This window comes from Nestor notabilis, unplaced genomic scaffold (assembly GCF_000696875.1).
Source record: "Nestor notabilis isolate BGI_N333 unplaced genomic scaffold, ASM69687v1 scaffold25113, whole genome shotgun sequence".
Lineage (NCBI taxonomy): Eukaryota > Metazoa > Chordata > Aves > Psittaciformes > Psittacidae > Nestor > Nestor notabilis.
The window spans coordinates 1-19,775 of record NW_009922724.1 but is presented as its reverse complement, the minus strand read 5'-3'; the positions used below and the strand labels follow the sequence as shown (position 1 = coordinate 19,775).

Below are 19,775 nucleotides of genomic sequence, written 5' to 3'. Positions count from 1 at the left end.
CTCTGCGTGAGCCTGGCGGGCAACGTGCTCTTCGCCTGGCTCATCCTCAAGGACCGGCACCTGCACCGCGCTCCCTACTACCTGCTGCTGGACCTCTGCCTGGCTGACGGGCTCCGCTCCCTGGCCTGCTTCCCCTTCGTCATGCTGTCGGTGCGCAGCGGGGCCGCCTGGCCCCACGGGCCCCTCAGCTGCAAGGTGCTGGCCTTCCTGGCTGTGCTCTTCTGCTTCCACGCCGCCTTCCTGCTCTTCTGCGTGGGGGTCACACGCTACATGGCCATTGCCCACCACCGCTTCTACGCCAAGCGCATGACGGGCTGGACCTGCCTGGCTGTGGTGTGCATGGTGTGGACTCTCTCCATGGCCATGGCTTTCCCCCCTGTCTTTGACGTGGGGACCTACAAGTTCATCCGGGAGGAGGAGCAGTGCATCTTCGAGCACCGCTACGTCAAGGCCAATGACACGCTGGGCTTCATGCTCATGCTGGCAGCTGTCATTGCTGCCACCCACCTGGTCTACATCAAGCTGCTCTTCTTCATCCATGGCCACCGCAAGATGAAGCCAGCCCAGCTGGTACCAGCCATCAGCCAGAACTGGACCTTCCATGGGCCAGGAGCCACCGGCCAAGCAGCTGCGAACTGGACGGCTGGCTTTGGCAGGGGGCCCACGCCACCCACCCTTGTGGGCATCAGGCAGGCCACCCACAGCCAGATCAAGAGGCTGCTGGTGCTGGAGGAGTTTAAGATGGAGAAAAGGCTCTGCAAGATGTTCTACATGATCACTTTGCTCTTCCTGCTCCTCTGGTCCCCCTACATTGTGGCCTGCTACCTGCGGGTCTTCATTAAGGCCAGCTCCATCCCCCAGGTCTACCTGACCACCTCTGTCTGGATGACATTTGCCCAGGCAGGAGTCAACCCCATCCTCTGCTTCATCTTCAACAAGGAGCTCAGGGTCTGTCTCCGAGCCCACTTCCCATGCTGCCAAAGCATCCAGAGCACCCAGGGCACCATCCTTTGTGATCTCAAGAGCTTTGGGATGTAGGGGGGATTTTTGCTTTCTAAAAAAAAAAAAAAAAAAAAAAAGATGGATATAATTTTCCATGTTTCTGCATATGATCTCGAGAGAGTGTGACCTGTGGGGGACATACTAAACCACCACCCAGCACCCAAACCTTAGGCTGTAAGAAGCTGTTTTATTTATTTTTCTATATTTTGCTTATGCTCTCTTCAGAACATAAAAAGTTGCTGTCTGTGGGACAGGTACTTGAGCAGAACACCCCCAAACCTTAGGCAGTAAGAAGCTGGTTTTCTTTGTGATTGTGTGGTTTTTAAAAACAAAACAGGGCTCCAAGTTTCTGGTCTTGCTTCTAACGTTTCTAGACGTAATTCCAACAGGTACGGATTAAGGCCATGACATTTTTTTTTGTTTCCCTATTCCTGTCTGTTTTGATAAAGGCTTAACAATTTTACTCATGTAATATTTGATAAGGGCCAAGACAATTTTCTACTAAAGTTATTTTTGATGACCTCAAGAGGTGTTGTTCTCTTATTATTTGATTTTAAGTGAAGAACAAGAAAAGGACATTCCTAATGTGGTCAGAAGTCAGTTTTTGGTGGGAGCTGTTGAGTTCATTCATTCTCCAATGGTTTGAGTATTTGAAGCAGTTACTTATAACTTTTGCTTGACATGCAAACAGTGTAGAACTAATTTCAATTTTCTTGTTGCACTATTCATTTGGTAATATTTCAGAACTATTTGTGAAATGTGATTTTAAAATACCAACTTTAAAAATAATCAACTATAGCAGTTTTTAAAACCTAGATTGAAATTCATATTTTACTGCCTTTATAGGAAGTTATCTACAAACCTGGGTAATACTTGTACATTTTGACTGTTTTCTTTAATAAAATATTGAAAACCTTTACTGTATGTAATTGTTACAGAATGGCAGCATTCTGCTTTGCTGACAAATAACTTGTGTATGTGGAAGGTTGTATGTCTTGTGTCTGACTAGATTTTGCAGCTGAGGTTATTATGGACAAGCACAATCCTTATTTGCTGTTAGATCTCAATTTAGGTGTTTATACCAATAAAAGTGACTAAAGCTATTTTTAAGAAGACTTAAGTTCATGATGGGCAACAGGTTTAAATAGCACAATTCTTTGTCTACCGAAAGCAAATTTCTTGTTTAGCTAATCACTTCTCTGTTAATGATAGTGTGTAATTGTGGGTTGCTAATTTTAGTTGGCAAAGCAGTTTTTTGACATGGTGGCTTGGTCAATACTGTACTCATTTATAAACTATATTCTTAATGGGTAATCTACATTTATTAAGCATGACATTTTAACCTACTTCATTGTTCTGCAGCAACTTCTCTGACAGTATTTTAACTGGCAGCCTCATAGCAGGATCCTGACAGACCTTTTTAGCCATCTCAGAGGAAGCTGTTCCTGCCACGCTTCGGTTCTGATGGCTCATGTGACATTTAACAAACACTGATCACCACAGTTCTGGAGCAAGTTGCACACAAATGACAGAGAGAAGCTCAGTTGCCATGTAGAAATCTGTGCTAAGGGTGTTTCTGTAGGGAGTAGTCTAAAGTCGTTAGGCATAACCTGAGAAATAGTTGTCCTGACTGTGAAACAAGCACAGAGGACGTGTGTGATAGATCAGAAGAGGCTTAAGGAAGCAGCTTTAGATTTAGGCAGGGAATTGAGTGAGGTGGGGCTTCTGGTTTGGTTTTATGTCTTGCTTTCTACCCCTAACTCAGATTTAAACACCAGAGAGGTAATGTTACTTAAAGTGCATAAGAAGTTTGCAATTTGAGCTTTCAGTATAGCTGCAAGGAAGGTAGGCAGGAGGAAGATGGGGCTGTACTGATGCTGCCAGATCTGGGCTAAGAAACGGATGGGGTATCTTGAAAACAAAGTGAGACTTAATGATCATCTCCAAAGCTGTTGGAAAATGCATCTGAGTACAGAAGGAAAGCTGTCAAGAGCTTCAGATCACAGCAGAAGTTGGTTATTAGTGCTAATTATATTTTCATCCTGGAAAATCAGATGATAGCTTAGTGAATCTTGAAGAGTACTGGGGTAGAATTGCGTTACAAAGACTTACGGGCAAAGCCAATGATGCTGTTGCTGGGAACTTGTGTTCTGGCTGTACCTTACATGCCTGTTTTACTGTTAGGGCTTTACAGCAGGGTTCCAACTTTTGCAGAAATGTATTTTCTTAAAAGCTTAAGAAGCTTCTTAAGTAGGGGCTTAAGCCTGTGATCTTTAACTCAGACCTTGCCTTCTCCTAATCCTGCTGATACCCAAGCCAATGTTTTCTTTCTCTTACTCTATTAAAAATGCCTGATATTTTAGCATCCTCTCTCTCTTCCAGGCTATAAGTAGTATGGTTATGATTCTATTTAAACCACAGAGTTGGGAGAATAGTTATTTTTAAAACCTCCTTAAAAGCTGCAAGGACCAGATTTTTCACTTCTAGAAGAATTAAGCACAAGTTGTATAGTCAGTCGTATATGTGGGGGAATGAAAAATCACCTTTGGGTGACCTGATGGTTTTATTTAGACTTAGTTTATCAAGCTGTGCTGCTATATTAAACGCTAATCTCTGTGCATAGGCATCCCCATCTCAGCGATGCCCTCATGAGATGGGCAAGTCCAGTTCTTAGCCCCTGAAGATAACAGATGCTTTGCTATAAACCATCAGTCGCAACCTGATCAGGCTTAGCCTTACTACAACAAAAGTAACAACAAAAAAGTTCAAGAAGAGTACCTTTATACCATGCCTTTTGCTTGCATGTAGCTTCCAGGGCTGCGTCAGGACTTCTTATACACTCTGAGGGCAAAATCAGCGCTGTTTGGAGATAATTTTGTATTTTAGGTACTTGTAATACCAGGCAGATTATGATCCTGGCCATACTAGTACAAAAGAGAAGGAACTCCAGTAGCTTTAATTCGGGGTTTAGATGAGTGTTAAGCAATAGGGCTTCACTCCAGAAAATGTGAAACTAAATATTAAGGGACAGACACATGGCAGAAAATGAAACGGTACTTGGTGCCAGCACACCAACAAACACCAGTTTGCAAGTCTGTCCTGCTGGCTGAAAGTACACCAAGAAAATACGGAAAACCAGAAAGGGCTGGAGAGGCACCAGAGGATAAATATTCCTCTGAAATCTGAGCAAAGATAAGAAAGTTGTAAAAAAAAGAAAAAAATAGCATTTCCAAAGCACAGCATTAACATGCTCTGAAAGCATACTCTAAGTCTGCATATGGGGAAAGTGGGTCACAGAGATTAAATGTTTTGGCCAAGATCAGAGAAGGGTACTGGAGAGGATGAAAACCTGCTCTGGATAACAAATAATAAATAGAGAACTAATACTAGTGAGAAGGGGCTGAGCACGAGGAGCCATTGCTGATGCTGTTGGGACCTGCAAGGTATGGCTGTAAGCCCCCATACCCCCAAGCTGCCCATTGAAACCAGAGTGCTGCTTGTCTCACTCAGAAGTGCTAATGGCTGAAACTCGGTGGGAGCTGGGTCTTAATAATTACCTCCCACATCCATGTGGGAAGCTATTGCAGCTTATGCAAGTGCTGATGTCACTTGCAAGAACTCTCATGGTCTGAATCCCTCTTCTCATCCCCGCTGCCCAAAATTCAAAGTACTTGGAGGGTTTGGTGAGCTGCATGGCAGCAGGGCTCTCCCAGCTCTTCCATCTACTTGTGCTTGACCAGAATACAGATTGAGTTTTCTCTATACCCCTCTAGGCATATGTGTGATAGATTTCCATATTCTGAGCAACACAAGTGCTGAGTATCACAGGAAATACCAAGATATCTCCCCCAGAGATTCTCTGTGGTCTGGCTCAGAGGTCACAGTGCGCTTGCTTTTGCATACCTGTGGTGAAGAATTGCAGTTGCCCTGAGAGCTGCTCTGGAAAAATCTTGATTGCTGCTGGCATCTTCCCTCACTCACCAGGTATTTAACACATTCCTTGCAAACATTCCCAGTCAAACTCTTTAAGCCAGTGGAGGTTTTTAGCCTAAACTTAAATGTCAGGTCAGCTTGAAAAATGACACTGGGTAGTGGCTATAGCAACCTCTGATACACAACATTCAGTGCTTGGAGTACTGTGGGGTGCTTCAAGCTCTACTGTTAGACTTGGAAAGAGTTTGTTAGGAAAGGGGTTGAAATATTTGGCCCCAGCCAAATTCTCTTGTCTGGCACAGGTCTCATTCAGTGGTCGTGCTAGAGGTGAAGGATGAGCAGGGGGATGCGTAGCCCACAACCTGTCATCATTTGCTTTTCCTTTACCAGACATGCACCAGGGGAGACAAAGCTGCCTCCCAGAATGGTGTTGCCCTGTAGCCTTGACGAAATGGGCAGGAATTTGGCTTAGCCTGATAGCAACAACTCTTTCCTAGGGCTCTACCCGGACGTGGTACAGCAACACCTCCACAAGGCTGCTCTGCCATATGCTGTGGGACTGCCCTGGGGCATGTTGGGCTGATCTCAGAGGACACCAAAGCTGCCATTTTCCCTCCCTTCCCAGGAAAGGATGCATGGAGTTTGGCTGGACCCCTGCCACTTACCCCACAGGGTTAAGCAGTCACCTTGCTCCTTTGTAGCACTTGCTCAGAATTGCCAACAAACCACCCTGAGAGAAGAGGCTCTGGACAGAGTAAGACACATTGGCACAATGCAATGCTAAGTATCTCAAGGCACTTCATCAACTTAGGCTGCACATTAGATGATTCTCTGTGCAGCATCAGAACACCCTGGAAAGCTGATTAGATAGTTATGCTGCAAATCAAAAAATTATTAGAAGCATGGCAGGGGGGCTGTTTTCCAATAGAAGTCCCCTAAAATCCTCTATTTAGCACAGCTTCCTTTATGGCTGCTCAAAACACTGCACAGGCTACAATTAACTCTATGGTGATACAAACCAGGAAGCATCTGCCATTCTATCATGTTCTTAAGCTTCAGAATATTGTGACATCTCAAAGAGATGGAGAGAAAAATTGTCAGTGAAATTGCCTTTTAAAAACTGGTGCAGAGTTATGCTGGGCTGGGGCTGCGCCAGTGGAAACCTTACCCCAAACCTCTTCTTACGCTGGTGACCTCTGATGCCGTGTCATTCATGGAGAACCTTGTGTGGGGTAAATCCTCAGTCATCCATTGGCTGTAAAGCCAGTGACCAAGAGCTGATTTTCCAACAGGCCTGACGTCTGCAGTGCTCTGACTTTCCCTAGAGCCGATGATGCTGAGCATCTTGAAGCCTATTTTCACTTGGTACAAGTCATTAACTGCCCCACACCTCAGTACTTCATCTGAAAAATGATTAATTATTCTTATTCACCTTTGTAAAGCACAGAACTACTGATGGCAAGAGCAGAGCATTATCACGGGTGAACAATCGCTGACTACATAAGCTTTCATCACTTAACTTTAAAGTCAAGCTAAGCCTTTAATGCAAGCTGTTGCATTTCTGTATTTCTATTCACGTTTAATGACCTCAGTACTTGCACTCTGTCTTTGATCTTGAGTCATGCATGGTTGTACTGTGGATGTATTTATTGGAAAGCCACTTTCTTCAGTGCCACATTTTTCACATCGACCGTGACCAGGTTGACAGCGCAAAGCACTTTGTGTAGGAGGCTTTCAAGTTCAAAGCTAGTCTTGCAAGGGCACAGGGAAGCTGTGATGTCCCAATTTTAGGCAGTCACTGCAGTGCTAATAGAGTAGGCAGAAGTCAAGAGATCACCTGGCGAAGAGAAAGCCCATCCTGAAGTTTCTGAATGTTGTTTACTGGTGTGTCATTAAAACCAAAATAATCCTGTGTTTGTGTAAGGATGATTAACCGTTGGGACAAATCATCCAGGGAAAAAAAATGGATCCCCCATCTGTGAGACATGCAGTGTGAGCCTGCACTCTGCCTACCGCACACCTCCCCAGAGCCGGCTGCCTGCCCAGTGCCATCCCTGCACCGGGTCTGGGGCTCAGCCTGAGCACACCAGAGAAGAACAAACTAGAAACGCCAGTAAACAGCACCAGAGCCCTCTCTGTCGCACAGTGATTCACTCCTTCCTTTTGCTAACTGTTTTACAACACACATTTTATCATACCTTATAAATACCAGTGCTTGCTTCTCTCAGGAATTGTAGCAGAGGTAGAGCTAAAATGGCTTTGTCATTAAAAATATCCACAGAGGGAAACACAGGAAGATTCAGAAGGAAGGGATGAAGTCTGGATGCTTTCTGACAGTGAGAGAAAGAGGAATGATTTAGTGGAATATTACCTCACTCTATTGAACCACTCAATCTGCAGGAGGGTGATGGAAAGGAAACAGTTGAGTAGCTTGATAGTCGAGTAAATCAACTGGGCTTTTCCTTTTCCTCCCTCATTAGGCATTGCACACTCACACCACACAGCAGGCTCCCCAGTGTGCTGTGCCAAGGGCAAGGGAGGAGAGGGAAAGGGGATGCTCCCCTGGGTGCCACGGGGCTGCAGTGGCCCCAGGCAGAGGGACCAGCTCTGCCCACAGGGCTGAGCTGCCCTGGGGACTGAGCTTTGGGAGAGCCTCAGGAGACATCTGGGTGTGGAGGAAGGCGGATGAACGTGCAATATGTTCAGCCAAGCTGCAGTGTGACTGAAGGGGGAGAACATGGGCACTCGAGCCAAGGAGCCAGCAGAATCACAGGCAGAGGTAAAGCTTGGAGCCATGGTGTGAAGGCAAAGAAGGACACGTTTAGGCTGAGCATTGCCAAAGTGCTTTCCAGCAAGGTGATGAAGGATGCTGCAGAAGCCAGGCTTTGCAGGACTTGCCCACAGTGCTGCTGTGGGGATGGAGCTCCCAGTGCTAATTCTCCTCCCCCAAAGATCCTAAACTTTCAGCCAGACTTATTCTTACTCTCCCTTTGTGCAATATCTGAGCGTAAGTGCTGATGTAAACCAAATCCAAGTAGTTGAATGCTCTGTTGCAATGCACAAAGGGTTTGTTAGTGACTTTGGGGAGTTTAATGAAACCAGGGCAGGGAGGGAGTTACAATTATTACACCACCACAGTCAGGAAACTTTGCCATTGACTTTGAAGGGGCAGATACCTTCTTGTCAAGGTTTTATCTATGTGAGAGAACAAATCGGGGAGGGAAAAAAAACCCTACTAATTTTACAGGATGCAGTGGAATCTTTGGAAAGGGTGAGCATGTTTGTAGCTGCCTCACCAGTGCCTCTTCCTGAGCTGGCCTTGCCAGCAGGTCCCATGAACGCATTAGAGATGTACTCTGCTGCCTGGGCTCCAGTGTAGCCTTGAGGACTAAATAAAGGGTGGGCCCAGCTTTGCACCCCCTGAAATTAATAGCAGCTTTGCTGGTTTGTCAGCTCCTCCCAGCAAGAGCCACGGCTGCCTGTTCATGCTGGAAGAGCTGGCAAATGTCTGCATGGAATGACATGAGTGCACTCACATGTACAAGAGGAAAAGTAAATAAAGAAGGCTGAGCACTGCTCACTTGGCTGGAACCAGGCCATATTTTCAGTCTGCTTCTGAACTGTGTTACAGCCTTGGGATTCACAAAGCTGCATTACATTTAAAACCAGATCTAATCCCTTGCATGTTATATGCTGCTGCGGCAGAGGCATGGTGCTCAGGTTCAGGAGACCTGGGTGGGATTCCCAGCAAGGGAAGGGATACACTGGGCACTTCTGGCACGCAATTAACATGAACCCACTTTACCAGGCAAACTGGGGTTTGCAGGGAATACTGTCTGTCAGTTTTATATTGTGCATGCACTAATTTTCCCGCCATACTAAGCCATCTTACACTCAGACCTTTGGAAAAACCCTGCCATGGGGGTGTTTACAAGTGCACTATATGGTTATATCACTCATTCTTCCTTTCCTGCACACTTTGCTGTTACCCTACACTGTAATCCCTGCCATGAAACATGCTGCCATCCACCCTCCCTTCAGTTCACCAGGCTTACTCGGCTTCAGACCCCCATATTCAGCGTTTGCCAGCCCTGATGGCTGACCAGTGGCCCAAAGATTAGGACCATCCTCTAAGGCAGGTGGATCATACAGGAGAATCTGCCCTGCTAAATCACTGGGATGCATCCTGCTGCATTGGTCTAGGTGAGCCCGCACTCAAGCCTCTCCTTGAGAAATGATAGGTGATTTGCTGTATGTTTGATGTGTGTTAAACTTGTCTCCATTCCTGTGCTCAGAATTATTGATTAGTCTAACAGCTGTACCCCTGCTGGTTTGGTGTTTCATATCTATGTAGTAGAAAAAGGCACATTGATTTTGCTATTATCAAAATCCTCTTGTATTTGCAGTCGTTTTCTCTTCCTGCAATTTTCTAATCCCTTCTGGAAAACATGTTACACATTGTCAAGATCAAATTCCTGAGACATCTTGTTTAAATCAAGGGATTCTTAGCACCTTCTGTTTCTTTTGAACACCCATCTGTGCAGTAATAACAAATCAGAGAGCTACTGGGGCAGGGGGAAGCATCAGCAGGGACTTCAGTCTGTGGTCATACTTGCTGCTATCAAACATCATTATGGTGCATTATGCTGATGAAGCAACTTCACAAAGTTCCTTTGACAAGCTGTGCTATAAGAACTTCCAACACACCAGAGCTTCAGGATAACAACAGTAACATTTTCAGCCCATCCACAAGAAAATACACTGAAATTGTTATTTGTTTCTTACCTAAAGACTGCTCCATATCAAGTGTTGTCCATACCCTCTTCTCAATCACCAAGATTAATAACTTCAACCATGTATCCTCTAGCTTCACTTCAGCTACTCCTATAAAACCAGGGGTTTGGTTAGGGTGACCAGTCTCTCAGGTAAGCACTCCTACAGATCAGAGCTTCACTTGCCACACAGCCAGGGAAGTTATTTTGTGTCACCCCCTGACTCAAAGGCTTTATAACATTTTTTTTTCACAGTGACAACATTTCCTAAGAGGGCATTGTGGGCAGGGGACCACAAATGAAGCCAAGCTTCATCTGGATTTTCTCTTGCTCAGCAGCAAAGCTTTTCCCCAGGCTTATAAGTGCATGCTTGCTCAAGCAGCTGTGCACCCACAAACCTGAAACACCTTGCTTCACCTTTCCTAATGAGCACGTAATCAAATTAAGGCAGCAGCTCATTATATGTGGTGGTGTCCTTTCCTGAAAGGGCTTTTTGCTAACCCAGAATCTGGTAATAAACATGGCAACTCCTACAGTGTGGTGGGATATCATCATTATTCTATAGCATATCTGTAATATCAATATTCATATAATGTTAAAAATTAATGCGTATGTTGCCATTAATAATTAATTACTCCAATATTAATAAAATTAAAGCAAATGTTGGCACAGATCTCGTAAGTGGAGTGAATAAAGGAAAGCATTTAAACCAGGCGCTCTCTTAACAAGCTATGTGTACTGGAGAGCAAGGCTTTTCCCTTCCACAACAGTGTTTCTAGGGCTGCACAGGTTTTGTTCTCTTTTCTTGTCTGATTTCTCCTTCAAGGGCCTGTCCCCTTCCCTTCCTCCCAGGCAGGTGAGGAAGATGTTCCTGGTCTGGGATTACAGCCAGGGTGATGCTGAGGTGAAACGAGCAGCACAAGGAGCTGCAGAAAACCTTCCATGGCCGAGCTGGTTTGAGGGTGGCCACCTTTTCCATCAGTCATGATGCATCAAGTTTCCTGTGCCCCTCAAATCAAAAGTTGCCTCAAAGGAAAAGCAGAGGGGCATGCAAGGCCATTTACATTTTTAAATACTTCTGGCAGTCACTGTTTTACCTGTTATCACCGTAAAGCAAAAGTGAAGGGTTTCTCCCCTACCCTTTCCACTGCAGAAAGAAATTAAAGGGACTTCGCAGGTGTGCTTGGGTTAGGAAATCTCCCTCAGGATGGGTGAAAAGGTAATTGATTAGGACAGAGTTTAGGGAAGAATTGGGATGCAAAAGCTTCATCTTCCTTCCAGAATGATCTCTCAAATCAACTGCCCTTCATTGTGTCAATTAATGAGAATTAAATTACTAAAAGGGGAATCATAATAATTATTGCCAAGTGAATATAGTGTGAATGTAGGACAGTGAGGTTTTGCCTTTATCTCTTCTATGTCAGCAGCCACACTTGGGCAGCAGCAGGGAAGGTTTGGAAAAGCCCCTCAAGGACAAGTACAGGATAACATCTCCCTCAGAGAAGCACCTTCCTAATGTCCTTTCCATGAGTGTCTGCAGGACACGAGTATTTCAGCCTCTTACAGATGGTGTGAACTTCGGACTCATGTAATTGGGGCTGTTCTCATTACCCAGATAAATGCCTAATCCCACAAGTCAGTTGGTACAAATTACAACTACAAAGTTGCTCTGCTCTTGTCTGATAAACTCTCCTAGGAGTTCAGTTTGGCAGGTCTAAGGCAGTCATCAGATATACTTGTCCACTCATTTACCGTGATACAAACCAAGGTTATTACCCTTGGTGGAGTCGCTGGTGATTGATGCTGGTGGGAGATGAAAAGCAGGACTGGTGTTTCCTGCTGTGGTTCATCGTTTTGAGCACCATGTCAATGTGCTTTGATAATGAATGGAGTAAGAGATGGGGCACATACACATTTGGGCTGCTTCTGTATTTCTTCCTTAATTTCCCTTTGAGTGTAAATCGAAGTCTATGGTATTAAGCTAATTTTATACTGATAGATATGGACAGAAAAGCAACTCCAGGCTCCCACTGCATTCCTCCTCCGCAGATTCAGACTGCATGGGTGCACAGGGTGTTTGGGGAGCCCCACTATCAAGATACAGTGGTAGGATCAGGTTTTGGGTTTGCTTTTAAATCCAAGTTGTGGGGATTTCTCCACTGCTTATATCACTGCATTAACATGGGAACAAGCCAGTCTTTCACCAACACAACCCAGCCCTTTGGGTTTCTGATGAGCCCCTCTAACACTTCAGACCTAATCCAGGCACTTTGTATCTGACCAGGTTAATGCAAAGCACCTATAAAATTACCATTTGGTGGCACCTCACACTTTCTTTCTTTGGTTGTTTGGGGTTTTTTCCTACAGGACCTGAGTCTGTTGCCGCTTGCACAGCTGCTGTATTGCCTCTGCAGAGGGTGACACAAAATATATAGGCTTTGGAGTAGGAGCCCTGGGGTTGGGCTGTCTCGAGCCAGGAAGATGCAGTCCTATCTCTCAAGACATTTATTTTTCTAACATGTGCAGAATCCACACAGATCTGGCAAAATAACAAGCCCAGTTTTTCCTTTCTGTCTCCTCAGGGTGGCTGTGGAGCCAAGTGGAACATACCTGGTAAACTCACTGGGGCATTTCTCATCTTCTCCAAGTAACACAGGTGTGTGCCTTAATACAAGCGTGCTAACTTCTCTCAACCCCCTTTTATCGTCATCAGCAGCAAAGCACTGATTGTTGAAAGATGAATGACTTCACTTTTCCAGTTCCAGCATATGTTTGCATGTCTGAGAGTAAGAAACGTGTGAAACTCACACAAACTATTGGAATTCCAGCTCCAGGGACTGACAAGTAAATACGAAGTTGCACAGCGTGTCATAGAAATCCCACAAATTTTATGTTTGCTGGGCTAAAGTTGATTCTTTGAGGCATGTGCCAAGAAAAACCTCTCATATTAACTACACCAAGATTCCTCTATCATCTAAGAATGCAGCTTGATTGAGGAGTTCATGCCTGGTAAACTGCTGAGTTGCCCTAAAAGCAGCCAGTGGCATATAACCTTTTGCTAAACTATCCATAAGGAGCTCTGATAGCTTGGGTTAGTTGAGTGTATGATAACAGATTACACTGAATAAAAATGGAAAACCACAATGACAAAATAATGCTATAATATTAAAATAAATCAAATCATACACTGTCATTATTCTGATACAGAATTTTTACACAGCAAATTTGATACATATACAAGAAGTCAGGCAGCCCATTACAATAAACTTCAGGGTTCCTTTTTTAATATTAACTACATCTTAATACATAGTTTGAGATGATCATGTAGTTTTACACCAGCTCAATTAACAACAATGTCTCATCTTAGAATACTAAAATAACAAAATCTTTTAATGCTTTGAATATTGAAATGCTTTGGTTCCACTGTCCACTTTTTAAAAGTGTAAAAACTACATCTATTTGTTAAACTCTCATCCTAGAGACGTGCCTAACTTAAAATACAGTTATTTTAATAAAATACGAAATGTAACATAAATACAGGTTTTTGGCAGTTGTCATATGCTTCACACTATGCAATTATTCAACTCTCAGTTCAATTCAGACATTCCAAAGTGTAAAAACATGGCCAAAGTTTTCCAAAACTGACAATAATCTTGGATGTTTTCATTCTGGGGATAAGCTGGAACCGTGAAGACCACAAGATGGTTCAGATATCATAAAGCAGCATTGCTTTAGCAGATGTCATTTTGCTCACCCCAAAATGAAAGCATCCATCACTGTGAGTCCCTCCTGAAAACTTCGGCCGCTACAGCACAGCATCTCATCTTCAGTTTTAATGTTGATGAGGCAGGAAAGTATGGTAAAGGGTTTCCCCTGGCAAGTACCTTGTTCGTCACAACAACAAGAAAACGAATACATCAAGAGGCTCTTTCTAGCACAGAAAAGCTCCTGCTAAAAAAAGACATCTTCTTTTCTGAAGCCCGGTAAACATTTGAATTTGGTGGGAGAAGTCCGTACGCAGACCAGGCTGGGGAGGCATGGGCAGGTGTGGTGCATCCGCCGCCCGGCGAAGGGAACCTGGGGATAAAGAGAAGAGACATCAGGGACAGGGAGCACAGCGACGGTGATGTTCGGGAGAATTGATTTGGTTGAATAGTGGGGACAAAGGGAATGTCATTCCGCCCTCCACAGCAGGAGATCGCCACAAGCTGCAGCACGGGGAACGGAAGGAGGATGGCAAAGCCAACCCCACTGCATACCCTGGTCAAACCACAGTCAAGAGCAAAATGTAGTGGTCTGTGTAGCTGTGTAAATCACAACATTTACACATGTTCTGCATTTACTCCCATTTCATAAAGGAGTCTGCTGTGGAACTACACCAGCCTTTAGCATCACATTTTTGCAGCGTGTACTATGCAGTGCCTACTTGCCCCAGTTCCTGCACTGACGTATGGCACAGAGTAGTCTGTCAGCTGTGTAGCAGGACCTGGGAACCGCAGGATCCCATGGTAGTTCAGGGTGGAATGGGATCTCTGGAAGTCATCTTGCCTCTCTTTGAGCAGGATCCTTTTCGCCCCAGGGTAGAGGTTTCTCATTGCATCCCACCCTCCTCCAGCTACACTGCATTGCAGGGAGCACACATATGGACTGCATTAAACAGACTTAGTTGCGCCACAAAATGCACATGTACTAACACTCTTTAACAACTTGATCACAAGCTCTGTCTTTTACAGGAGCCATGTCTTTGCCAGCACATGAGCTGAGCCAAGCAGGACAACCTGGTGGGACTGCATGGCCAGGGGCCGTGGTGCTGCTGGCCAGCAGCGTGCACTGAGCATCCGGCTGGATGCTGCAAGGGAAGCACAGAGGTACAAAGCCACTGCTGGGCAGGCAGCCCTAATTCCCTCATTTCCAGATTTCTGGGTGTTTTGAGCCTGCAGTTTTAATATTCCAAGATTGCTTTGTGTCAGTGTGCCAATTTTCTCTGTAAGAAAGTTGAAGGAAGGAAGTCCCACACGTTCCGCTGGTCATCATGCCAAAGACCAGCCCGACTCCAGTGACACTCTAGTGAGTGTGCGGTGCGAGTGAGGGTCTCAAACTGCCTGCAGTGTCCTGGGCCAGCTGCAGCCCCCTGCCCAGCACCACCTGAAGAGCAGCCCCAGAGCGAGGGCTGCTGTATGCTTCCCCATGCCATCCATCATGGTCCCCTCTGCCCTAGCGTGAGCACAGAGACCACCAACCGTGGGTGCTGGGGACTCCCCATTGGGAATCACACCTCTCAGGTGCCCACGCACAGCACTGCAGAAAAACCTGAGCTCCTGGGGCTGGTAAGGCTGACTCAGAGGTACTGCTCAGCCCTCTGACAGCTCGAATGATTTATTCCAAACATTACAGTTGCTGCAAGGAAACGTTCCTTTCAGCAGGCCTCCCACGCTGAAGGACTCCCACGCTGAAGATGTGACTTTAACAACACACCCGGCTGAGGACAGGCAGCAGGTGACAGCTCTGCAGGACAAAACTTTGCCAGGGTGTGCAGCTTCTGCCTGCACAGGCAGAGCCCATGTGCCCAGAGGCAGAGCTGGTGATGCCGGCAGAGCCGGTGCCTCTTGACCACTCCATGTGCCCAGCACGGGTTTTAATGAGCATGAGGCATTGGGAGTTCGTGGGTGAAAAGGAAACATGGGACCTCCTGGGAGAGATGTGGTGATTATGTGCAAGGTGCATAGTGGCAGCAAAGCCACCTTCGTGCTGCCAGCTCTGCCTGGTGACCTGTCAAACGTCCCCTACCTGTCGCTGCCTGCAAACCCTGCCATCCTGCCTGCAAACCCTGCGTCTGCAATGCCAGCTGAGATTGCTAACGGCATCAAGCCAACGCCATCTAGTTGCTGAGAAGGAAACTAGAAGGTGGAAGCCCAACTCCCAGCCATCTCCTCCAGGGTATCTCCAGGCTTCTCTGGAGGTCCCCGAGGTGGTGGCATGGCCATGGTGGTGCCTGCTTTGTACCTGAGCTGCAGGCAAGTGAAGGGTTTTGGTGCTCAGGGCAACTGGTCTCCCAGCTGCCCCCTACCCAGATATTTAGGGGGCAGAAACTGCTGAGTAAACTCTCCATCCTTAAAAATAAGTAATTTCACATATTACCATAAACCAATTTGCTTCATGCTTGTCATGAAGGGCAGTGGGGTGAGGAATCTAAAATTAACCTCATAAAGCTTATAAACATCAGTGACTATGATTTTAAGTCTGAGGTGGACAGAAATCTCTGATTGTAATTATGCAGGCAATTAGCCTAAAATATACCAGACAGTATAATTTGCCCAGCAGCAATGAGCTCATTAAAAAAATAAAAATGTAGAAGCCAATTTCTCTTATCCTGAGACTTCTGTTAATATAAAGAGCCCTCACAAGTACATTACATTGTAAAAATGGGGAATTTGGTCCCCAATATCACAGCAGAAGATTTAAGAACTTAACTGTAATTGGGCAGAGCTTTGAACTTCTCAGCCTCTGGAGCACAAGGGGACATGGGTGTTTGATGGCAGGGACCATGCAGCAATGATGCACTGGGTGTCCGAACACTGGCTAGTGATGTTTTTGTTTGTGATGGGATCTTGTTAGGGGACGGTGGCATTTGCTATATTCTTGCTCACACCCATAGCATTGGAAGGGTTGGGCTTGGGAACTGCTAAAGCTGTTTTGGATCATGTAATGAAGCAAAACAGCAACAACAAACTAATGAGTAAACAATCTGGAAGGTGTGTAGTACTTTCATCCTTGGATTCTCTTCAGCATAATTTTGACAGTAATGTATTTCCTTATGTGGGTACCTTCAAAGCTATTTCCATAGGGATGCAAATGGCTGGGTATTGTAACTCATGGGATGTTCCCCTGTTTTATACAGTGTGAGGTACAGTGCACTATATTGCTGTTCCTTTCTGCCCTGCCGCAGCCCCCTGGTGACGTACTCACTCGGTGACTCAAAGGGTGGCACTCTTCTCCCAAATTTCCCATTGGCGTGCACATTCGCAGGCTGCGGATCCAGAGGCTAACCGCACAGCACATCCCTCCTCCGCACTGATAGTCCCGGTCGCAGGCCTGGAGTTCAATACAGGATTAGGCAAATGAAATCAGTAATAAATATATTCCAGAAATAGGACAGATCAGGTGCTCAGGAGCTGCCTCAGACACCCCACAAGTTATCATGGCTCATTAAGGCTGAATAATCAGATTTAAGGCTGATTTGCAATACTTAAGGCTCCCATGGATCTGAATGTACAGGCTCCTCACATGTTTCAGGGTTGAGCTCAAGATGTTTAAAGCCATGACCACATAGAGAGTTGCTCAGAGCCAAATTCAGGACTGTCAGAGACTTACAGTCCTGACTTCAGAGAGCTGATGGCACATGCCACTCTGCTTTCCCAGATTGGAGCCGGAGTGAGCTCAGGCAGCTACAAGGACCAAGTGTACCAAGCAGTCAGGAATCCTGTCTTATGGAGAAGCTAAGATAGGATATTATCCATTAATTTAAAGACTTCTTAGACTTTTCCTTCTGGTTTCTTATAATACCTCATGGTTGAGTGCCTTTGCATTGCAGGACTGCATGATAGTTTTGTTAGAGAAGTCCAAGTAGAAGTAGCTAAAATAGAAGTTTAAATATGGACTCTGTGGTTGTTATCTAGAATTACATGTAACTAGAAGTGGTCTTAAATGTGTAGTAAGAAAAACTTCTCCTAAGTGTCCAAATCCAAGAAAATGCTGCTGTGGTAGCATTCCCCCTGCAAGGCGGGAGGCAAATATTTCGGGCACTTACCCAATACAGCTTAGATAAGCACAAACCAAAATACAAACTATTGGGTATGTTTTAAAATGCAGAAACAATGAAGAGCAGTTGACATGTTAGAGTTTGGAAACAGGTTACTCACTGCACGTCTTCTGCCTATTTTTTAACCAAAATTTTGTATAATAAGAAGTTCTCATAAGCTCAATGCAAAAACCAGTCTCCTTTCTCTGATGAGAAATGCCATTAGTTAAGGGTTCTGATTGCACCCCAAGGGAAAGCTGAATTAACTCACTGTTTTCTTAATGTCTAACTGCAGCAGTGACAGACCAAAGGCAGCAGTTCATAAACAGGCAACTTGTGAAAATGTTCAGAGAATGTGATGATGGCTCTGGGGAAGACTGCGTATCAGAACAAACATTCGCTTACAGATCTTACCTTGGGATTCAAATGATAAATGCCATTAGACTGTACTCCACTAGGTAAATATTACACAAGTTCAACCAGCAGAAGCCAGATCAAAATACGTATTTACAGATCAGCCAGTAATTTAGGAAGAAGATGTTGCATTGGGATCAAGCCATTTAATAGTGTGTGCAACTCAAACAGCTCGCACTCCTCCTAAATGCACATTTAATGAAGCAGAGAGATCTATGCTACAGGTGAGCCCAACACACAGAGTATTTATTTACAAGACTAATATGGCCATAAAACTACTACTACAGCCTGCCAAATAGGTAAAGTTTACTTTCTAACCTCTCTCAAAAGAAAGTGCTCTAATGGCCTGATTTCGTCCTAGTCACAAAAAACTTCAGGTCTGGTGATTTTTGCTTATCCCAACATGCTGGTGTCCACTGCTCAGCTGGAGTCACAGGCTCTACTATTCCTCACCAGTCAGCTCCTGAACTCCCTTTTTTCCTTGGCTGTATATCTCAAACCCCATCTATTTCCATGGGACTGGCCCTGGATGGAAGTACTACTCAACCACTAAACAGGTCTGAGTATGTCCTAGCCAAGCAAGGGTATCTAAACCACTGTGCTTTCTTTTACAACTCACACACACATATGTACATCTGGCAGAACTTTTAAGGCTCCCTTTCCAAAAATGTATGACAAGTTTTGAGAAATATTCAACCCAAATGCTCCTGCACACACCTTATCTGCAATGTGTAATTCATACTGCTATTCTAAATCTTCCCAGGACACAACATAAAGGACATTCCTCCTCAGCACCCCATTTAAACCCAGTTTTGTGGAAAATTCAGCTCAAGCAGAAAGTCCCAGGTGAAATGCCAGCTCCAAAGGCAACTTAAGTCAGCACATAAACCACCACTGAAGTGAGAAAGGTTTCAATCAAGTCCTTATATTGCAAAGGAAAAGCAACTTTCAGGCTCAGGGGATGGGGACAGGAACACCTACGTCAGCTCTCATCTGAGATTTGCCCATTCATGAGAAGCCAAAAAAATGCATCCAAGTGATTTAAGTGGAAATGCACTGCAATGGTTAATTATGTATCACTTTCTAGTTCTAACCTATCTGTACTTTTTGAATCTGCTTTGTCCTGATCAGTGCTTCAAAATTACTTTATTTAATGGATTAATTAAGCTCTCAAGGTCTAGCCACAACTCTAATAACAGACATATAAACCGATCCTCTATTGCTGGAAATATTTCTACTTAAAAGGAACTTGAAATTCTCAAGTTTTAGAAAAATTCCTTCACACTGCTCTGAAAATTAATCAGCCCTGGGAACTGATCTGACTTTCAGAGAAATGCCTACAAGCCCTTCCATGGACTTCAGTGAGGTCTGGATGGGGAGCCTGGACAGCCGCGGAGTAATTGACTACCGCGAGTACAACTTCTGATGGTTACAGAAGACATGTAACCTCTCAAAGGAATGCAAGCACTGGCTTATTAATCCAAAGCAAACACTAGAAAAAATCATTTTACTTCAGCGTGATGCAACCTTTTGAGTTAAATAACGTCTTTGGGATAAAAAAAAAAATATTTTCACAACCAAAGTAAATTTCAAGTCTAAAAACAACAACAACAACAGAGGACTCGTGTGCGGGGGGTGACTGTTGAGGGAAAAAAGCAGCACAGTCATACTCCGGAAAAAAAAAAAAGGAGCGTTTTGCGGTGGTTGCAATACCGGTGCCTGCCCTGCGAGCGGAGGGGCTGGAGGAGCGGGCATCCGGGGTGCACAACCCGGCAGCGCCGTGCCCGAGCCGGGCCCTCCCGGGACATGTCTGGGGGCAGTGGGGCTGCGAGAAGGGTAGCCCTAGAGAGGGCTAC

At 45.1% G+C, this 19,775-nt stretch overlaps 2 protein-coding genes across 2 annotated transcripts; one reads left to right on the top strand and one right to left on the bottom strand.

The window, feature by feature from the left end:
• Nucleotides 1–3: 3 nt before the first annotated feature.
• On the top strand, nt 4–2,103 carry GPR27 (G protein-coupled receptor 27; the record flags this gene model as incomplete). Its single annotated transcript, XM_010011776.1, has 1 exon — nt 4–2,103. A coding segment is annotated over one exon (1,035 nt), but the record flags the coding sequence as incomplete, so codon positions are not given.
• An 11,555-nt stretch (nt 2,104–13,658) lies between these two features.
• Nucleotides 13,659–16,811, bottom strand: PROK2 (prokineticin 2; the record flags this gene model as incomplete). The annotated part of the gene is made up of 2 exons (XM_010011775.1): nt 13,659–13,784; nt 16,674–16,811. Coding segments are annotated over 2 exons (264 nt in total), but the record flags the coding sequence as incomplete, so codon positions are not given.
• Between the last annotated feature and the right edge of the window lie 2,964 nt (nt 16,812–19,775).